This window comes from Megalobrama amblycephala, linkage group LG13 (assembly GCF_018812025.1).
Source record: "Megalobrama amblycephala isolate DHTTF-2021 linkage group LG13, ASM1881202v1, whole genome shotgun sequence".
Classification (NCBI taxonomy): Eukaryota; Metazoa; Chordata; class Actinopteri; order Cypriniformes; family Xenocyprididae; genus Megalobrama; species Megalobrama amblycephala.
The window spans coordinates 25,012,340-25,020,751 of NC_063056.1; the positions used below are offsets into that span (position 1 = coordinate 25,012,340).

The 8,412-nt window shown below is 36.7% G+C and overlaps 1 protein-coding gene across 1 annotated transcript; it reads right to left on the minus strand.

The window, feature by feature from the left end:
* Positions 1–3,478: 3,478 nt before the first annotated feature.
* On the minus strand, positions 3,479–8,360 carry fam8a1b (family with sequence similarity 8 member A1b). Its single transcript, XM_048152991.1, has 5 exons — positions 7,798–8,360; positions 4,949–5,069; positions 4,718–4,841; positions 4,503–4,642; positions 3,479–4,402 (listed from the first exon to the last, which is right to left on the minus strand). The coding sequence occupies exons 1-5, from the start codon at positions 8,279–8,281 to the stop codon at positions 4,258–4,260; spliced, it is 1,014 nt and encodes a 337-aa protein (XP_048008948.1). The 5' UTR covers positions 8,282–8,360; the 3' UTR covers positions 3,479–4,257.
* Between the last annotated feature and the right edge of the window lie 52 nt (positions 8,361–8,412).

Sequence of the window (8,412 nt, forward strand, 5' to 3'; positions counted from 1 at the left end):
AATCCTTTGATTTACCAGCAGCTGCAACTAAATAAAGCCCCCACTCAGACTTTTTCTGAAAATCAGTTCATTAATAATTAATTACAAGCTTAAATAAAATCATCACATAACAGACAGAGAGTCCAGTGTGTAGAAATTGAAAATAGACATGTTTTGCTGCATTTCCCACAGTGTTGCTACCAAATCAGTCCCCTTTGAGATTAAACCCCCATCCATTCCCATCTCAGCACCTTCCATTATAATGGACATTGAAGTCTCCATTCTCCTGCAGCTGGATCACTAATTAAAACGTCTGCCAGAGAGCCATGAGTCACATAGACATCGTCAGACGCCTGTCAGTGAGTAAACTTGGGAGGTGTTCAACATTAATCGCCTAACAGACAGACACTGGGACATTGATAAGGTTGGTCAGCACTTTTGAACTGTGATAACAGTCTGTTCTAAATCCAGTGGATGATGGGCCTCAAATTGAGCAATTCCGTTAGGACAGAGAATATGATTCTCTCAGTTTGCCATCCTTGCCTTGCTATATATTTTTCTGTACATTTTCAAAACATTTCTATAGTAGCTTATGTAAATAATAATTTATGGGATAAAATGGGATTTTTATTTCAAATAAATGTTTAGTAATTGGGTCAATATCATATGAATTCTGATGAAAAGCATTATACTTATATGCTTACTATGTTGCATGGCAAAAATATGTTTTTTGGAGGACCAAATATGGACACCCTGTGTCAAAATACACTGCTTCTACTAGCCTAAAGCAAAGAGGAAATCTCGACAGCAGCAGTCAACTACATAAAGCTAGAGTTCAACAATATGCTGCAGTCTCAAGGTAATAAAGACAGGATAACAGTGTAGAAACCCCAAATTCCAGTGAGGGTTTTATCACTATTTGAGAGCGCCGTTCATTGCTAATGTCGTTTTGATCATCGATTTGGAAGAGCATACACGTTTTGCTAAAGCTCAGAGTGAACATCAGTCTTGGATGATGAGAAACCCAACCCTATCTTATTTTCAACTGAATAGCCAATCAGATCACACCAATCACAGTCACCATGGCCTTTGATTGGCTACCGATGACATCATTACTACAGAAAGTAAAACACATCACCAATTAATGACAGAATGCTGTTCAATCAGCCAATCAGCTTGTTGTTTGGAAGCCCCTGACAACATGCCTTCGAGGCTGACTGTGTCCTTTCTTTCTCTCACCCTTCAGAGCATACACAAAAACTTACACTAACACGGATACAGCTTTTTGAAAAGACCAGATCAGAGACACACCTGATGAAGCACTTTAGAGCTTGACATCCTCAGAATGATTCTGGGATCTTTTTCTCTTTTTTTAATTATAGAAGTCAACATAATCATAATAGCAGCATGAGGCTGACTGGTGTCCCCCACACAGAGCCATTACTCACACTGACATCATATAGTTGGCACAGCATGCTCAATCTGACTTGTGAGATAAACAAAGTCAGGTCGAGCGTGGCTGAGCACTACTTACAGATAACTGCAATGCAACATCAGTGGTACCATTCTGAAAGGTAGCAGGGTCAATGAGATAGAAAAGGGAAAATATCTGAGAGAGCAATGAGGGTCTGTGTAGGAGAAAACCATCTGTAGGTCTCAACAAAATCAACCTTTAATGATCACTCCCAAAACAAGGCTATGCCCTGACCAAGTTTTTCAAAGGAAATGACGAAAGCAAGGTTTCAACAATAATTAACCTATGGTTTTCATGGGTAGGAAAAAAGTGTTTTCTGGCCCATATCTAATTTACTCACAAAAATGTAGGATGTTTTACTTTCACTAAAATCATGTTGTATTGTGCAAATCCATTAAGGTTCACTATAGTTCACCCAAAAATAAAAATTCTGTCATCATTTACTCATCCTCCCTCATGCTGTTCTAAACCTGTATGACTTTCTTTCTTTTGTGGAACTTAAAATAAGATTTTTGAAAGTCATTGGTGTTCAAACAATATTGACTTTCATTGTGATTAAAAAACAACAACAACAAAAAAAAAAAACCCTGATAATTTATAGAAATATCTTGTTTTGTTACACAGAATAAAGAAAGTCATAAAGGTTTGGAATGACATGAGGGTGAGTAAATTATGACAGAATTTTTATTTTGGGGTGAATTATGCCTTTAATGGATTTGCATAATAAAATGGCGTTTTGCAAAATCGATGTTGTAACGTTACCTGCAAGGCAGTATTACAAAAAAAAAACCCTCATTATATAATTTCTTTGTTTAACATAAAATAAAATGTTTTGAAGAATGTTGGTAACCAAATAGTTTTCGCTGGATTTTCGCTGGGAAAAAAAGTAAAAAAAATAAATAAAATAAAAGTCTACACATTAAAAGGAAAGTCATAGAGGTTGGGAACTTGGGAATGTGTGTAAATGATTACAGAATTTTTCTTTTGGGGTGAACTATCCCTTTAAGAAGAATTCTAGAAGAAATAGTTCCTAGCCTAATAGATTGTTGCTATGCAACAAAAATAACGAAACGCTATGGGAGCTGCGCAGTAATATAGTGTACGAAATTCATAGCTGTTACTATATCGTGTATTTTACCACGGCTAGAAATTCTAACTAAAGAGAAGCCATGACTGGAATTATAGGTTTCGTAAAAAATGTTCTTACTACTTCACGTTCAGAATCCACAGGCAGTTTACATGGTAAGTCTGCAGCGCTCTTACTCCATCTACCGGTGACTCATTTCAACTGATGAAGTGCCAAGATACCTCAAATCCTTCCTCGTGTAAGTCTGTGCTGTTCTTTTTATACACATTTTCCGTCTTCAGTTCAAGGGTGAGACGAATACAATACAAATGGTTTGGCCCAGCTTCAGTTAATGTCACCTAATACCAGCGTGAGATATTTTAGGAGTTTTCAGTATTTAAATAAAAATTAAGAATACAAAATTTATTTGTACAATATTGAGCATAGATTAAGTTTTTTTAAACTAATGTTTAGTAGAGTATGCATTTTTAAATCTGTTATTGGCCAATAAAAATTTAAAGATAAATAAGTAACCTTATCTTTATATGCATCAGCACGTTCAGAATTTGCAGCCCTATAAAAAAAAAAAAAAAAATTCACAAAATAAAATGTTAAAAGTGTTTTAAGTGACTTTCAGATATTTGCTAACACCGTTTGTCCATATTCACCAAATGCGCTAAATCATTTAGCCATTTTTGTGCAATTCAAACACTGAATTTGTGGCTTCTTTGGAATGCTTACTTCAAAAATGTACATATGAAAGTGTTAATGATCAGAGATTTTTATAGCCGACTCTTACGACCATTTGGAAATTAACCTTATATGCTTACTGTATGTGAAGGTGACTTCAGAAGATGAATCCCTTTCATGTGCTGCAAATCCCTTCATATAACATGACTATTCAAAAGATTGTTATTGGTATAAACAGTCAATCCATAAACAGACACAACACAGAAGGCTTTCTCTGAGACATAAGTGAATTCTTTTGATTTGGCCATATCTATACAATCCAAAAGGAATAACATACCAACAACTGATTAAGAATGAGGCTATTTAAAGTTGAAATAATCAACTCAGCAGCTCAGGACAGTGCAGAACACAGAGCTGAAGAAGGCATGCAGTGAAAATTCAGTATGCAAAACAGCTCAGCTGTACAAATAAAATGTTTTCCCGGCATTTTCAAGCTTTTAAAGGCCATAAAATAGAGATAAGTAATTAGGAACAAAACATTCATCTGAAATACAAATGCAGTGAGTACATTAGGATCTATAACCAAATGATATTGCATTTAGAGAAATTAATGTTAATTCCTGCTAACACTTTTTTCCTGCCAAATTCCATTAGTCAAAGAATATTCTTAAGTAAATATTCCAATCAATATTCCACACACATTAACAAAGAGAGAGAAAGATGTACCAGAATGAAGTTCAAGTATTATGCGGCAGCACATTTATATAAATTATCTTACTTTGGCACAAGAAAAATATTCAAAGATGTCAACAGAGATGATTAAAAATACTTCTGAGAAAGCAATTCATTCTTACAAAACTAAATGTCCAGAAGAGATGGGTGAGAAATACTGGAAATAACGTGTTCAGCACTTAAAGTGGCAGTTCTTTGAGAGGCCAATAGCCTTAGTTCAGTTCAGTATGTGTCACTGCAGCTGGTTTGCTCTCCTTTGTCTATGAGCTTGTTTTTGCATTATAAAGTTGGGTTGAAAATGACTTTAATGGCAAAGTCATCTAAGCCTGTTTCTCTTGACCACAATAGTGCCGGCCACAATGTCATACACAGTCCTGTTGTGCTGAAAGAAAAGAAGTGTGATGAATGCCGGAAAAAAGAAAGCGATGGAGAAGTTCTTGTTTAACGCTCTCACCGTAGACCTACAAGAAAATCACAATACAAGATGTTTCAATAGAAATGTTGGTAAAAGATCTCATCTTTAAAAAAATGACAAAGAGTGACATTAACAGCAGCACTGACGCAGAAAGCGTGACATTTGTCGCTGGTACCACAAGAACTCGGTTTGGCTGAACCAGGACGGAGCTGTCACATGTGACCACTCGTAAGCCGATGAGAAACTTCCCTGGTGTCGCCCCACCAGCTCCCCAAATACATATGATCTGAAAATAATCAAAAACAGTTATGTAGGTCTTCATGATTTATTTCATTAGATTAATTCAATTGTTTGAACTAACCTCATAAAAGCAAACTAATATCCTGTACACTAAAGCCACGAGCATCATCTTCTGCAATTCCTCCATTGACGTATCCTCATCAATCTCCTCTACAATGAAGTGCATGGCAAACTTTGAGATGTCCCTAAAATGCGATTTTAAATAGACAAAGAGTGAATGGTTTTGTTTAATGAAATACAACATGAGTGATATGTAATGAAAGGAAATGCAAACAAAAGATTTCAGACTCACTTCATTCCACTGAAATGCACAATACTGAGGATAATTGTAGCTTTAATGAAGAAAAGAATGAAGAAATCCACCATTTCTGCCAAGAACCTTTGTAGAGGAGAGGGGATAGAATATTCCCTACCTAGACAGTATTAAAAAGTATTATAAACATGAACTGCTTTTGTAAACAGGATCATTCTAGTTGCGAAGTACATTTTTATGTCCCATAATATATTTTGGATAAAATATCAAACACACATTTTTTTTTTTAAAGATGTAAAAAATATTAGTTTTCTTTAATAACATTTAAGTGAACATAGGGGTGATTTCACTACTTTAATATGAGCATAAATTGCCACTTTTGGCATCTCCCATAGAGCCATGCACTAACTTCAAACATAAAACCTGCCATTTTAAGGAAGAAATTAAAGGATTAGTTCACTTTCAATTTAAAATTTCCTGATAATTTACTCACCCCCATGTCATCCAAGATGTCCATGTCTTTCTCTCCTCAGTCGAAAAGAAATGAAAGTTTTTGAGGAAAACATTCCAGGATTTTTCTCCATATAGTGGACTTCAATGGCCTCCAAACAGTTGAAGCTCAAAATAACAGTTTCATTGCAGCTTCAAAGCGTTCTACACGATCCCAGACGTGAAATAAGGGTCTTATCTAGAGAAACCATCGCTCATTTTCTAAAAAAAATGTAAAATTATATACTTTTTAACCATAAATGCTCATCTTGAACTAGCTCCCTTCTTCTTCTCTATTAGAATTCCGGTAGTGTAGACACTGCTAAGTGTATTACTGCCCTCCTCAGGTCAAAGTTTGAACTAATTTCTATATACTTGCACTAGCATATTGTATATGACAATTTAGTTCAAACTTTGACCTGTGGAGGGCAGTAATACACTTAGCAGTGTCTACACTGCCGGAATTCGAATAGAGAAGAAGAAGAGAGCTAGTTCAAGATCATAGATATATACACTAGATGTCGCCTTGGGGTTCTAAGCATGCGTCAAAACCGCCGCCATCTTGGAACAGGGGTCTTGTCATAGGAAGTAGCTAGGTAACGCTGCTATCTCTGCCTGTACTTTGAATTCATGGACGATGCCAGACTTTTGTGCTGCGTATGGATGTTCAAACGAAAGAAATCTAAAAACCAGACAGCAAGGGATTACATTTCACAAGTGAGAATGTGTTTTATGATATTGAATGTTACGAAATTATATTTCTGGTTACGTTGGATTGTTTCAGTCCTTGGCTAACGACCGCAGCTAATCCATGCTAGTTACCCATTAGTTTTTGACAGTTAGAAAACCGCAGTAGGGGTAAAATCTTTGCGTGGCAGGGGCAGCTGCCACTGAGACCTGTCACTCGACCCGTCACCGCTATATATGCGCCTGCACCGCGATCTGTCACCGCTGCCACTCGATCTGTCATGGATATATGCGCCAGTCACTCAACCTGCCACGGCTATACCCGCTTGCCCCATGACCTGCCACGGATAAATGCGCCTGCCCCGCGTCCTGTCACCACTGCCACTCGACCTGTCACAGATATACGTGCCTATCACTCGACCTGCCACGGCTATACCTGCCTGCCCCATGACCTGTATACGGTCACGCCATCTATGTTTAAAATGTATTGCGTGTCTACATGAGGTTGCGTGGTAGGCGGTACGTGTCGTTAGAAATATTTTTAAAATTCATAAAAAATAAATAAAATGAAACTGTTTACTGCAAACTTCACCTGATTCTTGTTCTACATGTTCCCAATTAAGTACCACTGTGGTGACTTTCGTGTTGTTTTTCTGTTTTATTCTTTAATAATTATATGTAAGTAGCGATAGTTCATTCGAAGTTTACTCAAGTGGAAAAATGTGACTAATAAACTTAGGCCTACTAGCACTATGCATTATATTTTTAAAAAGTAGTATCTTAATATCAAAACCTTAAATTTTCTCTGGACTCAATGATAAATACATGTCTGACCGTTGGAATGAACCAAAAAAAAAAAAAAAAAAAAAACTAGAAAAATCGCATTCATGACGATTTATGGTGATTTTATTTCCGTTAGACCTTTGCCTACATTGACGCTGATGCATTAAAGAGGAGGGGCTCCCCTGTTCCAAGATGGCGGCTCTATTGACGCATTCGTTCCAATGAACTGCCGTAGCCAAGGCGACATCTAGTGTATATATCTATGGTTCAAGATGAGCATTTATGGTTAAAATGTATTAAAAAAAATTTTTAGAAAATGAGTGATGGTTTCTCTAGATAAGACCCTTATTTCTCATATGGGATCGTGTAGAACGCTTTGAAGCGGCATTGAAACTGTAATTTTGACCTTCAACCGTTTGGAGGCCATTGAAGTCCACTATATGGAGAAAAATCCTGGAATGTTTTCATCAAAAACCTTAATTTCTTTTCGACTGAAGAAAGAAAGACATGAACATCTTGGATGACATGGGGGTGAATAAATGATCAGGAAATTTTTATTTGAAAGTGAACTAATCCTTTAATAGACTTTAAGTGCCAGAGCTTGAGAAAAGCATATTTCTAAAACACCATGTTAAAGAAATACTTTTTTTTTTTTTCAACGTAGACACTAAATTATATGCATAATCTAAACCCAAAGTCCAAGAAGGCTCGTTCACGAAGTACTGAGATGTCATATTCAACGCTTGTGATGGATATAATACAGCAGCTGGCAGTTTTAACAACAAAGAAAGTTAATAAATTATTTATTAATCATTTATATTTATATATATATATATATATATATTATATATATATATATATATATATATATATATATATATATATATATATATATATATATATATATATATATTTGTATATATAATTACCTGGCTGTTGTGCATTTCCATTAGGTTGCTGTGGTTGTTGTTGTGGCAGCTGCGCAGGCGCTGTGGCAGGAGCTCGAGAACTCTGTCTGCTCGCGTCAGCAGCTGGACCCGCTGCATTCGCAGCTGCAGCAGGAAAACCAAACGGGCTGCTAAACCAATTGCGAAGGTCTCCATTAGACATATCTGTACCCCATGTCGACGCTCCTGGCATTTCATTTGTTCCTTGTGTTGGGAAACACGGTGGGAAGGAAAACGCAGACATGGCTATCCAACTCTGCCAGTTCATATAGCTGTAGTAGTACTGCCACATCCACTCTTGTAATTTTTCGCAGTACTCCGTGGTGGTAACAGCGGTGGAGGTGTCTTGTTTGCCCACGGAACAGGGCTTGCGAATATGTGTTTTCATATTTTCGCCGTCCCTAGTTCTACTGTTTTTTGCTAGCGATTTTTCCTTATCACTAGCGTTTTCGTCTAACTCCGCCATGACACTTTTGTTATGTGACGATTTAATCAACTTCCGGCAATATTTCGTAATGCATAATAAAAGTAATAGAAGACATTAGCAAAAGCATTATTCTTCCTACCTCTTAAGCTGTCCAAAGGCGTTACTCAGTG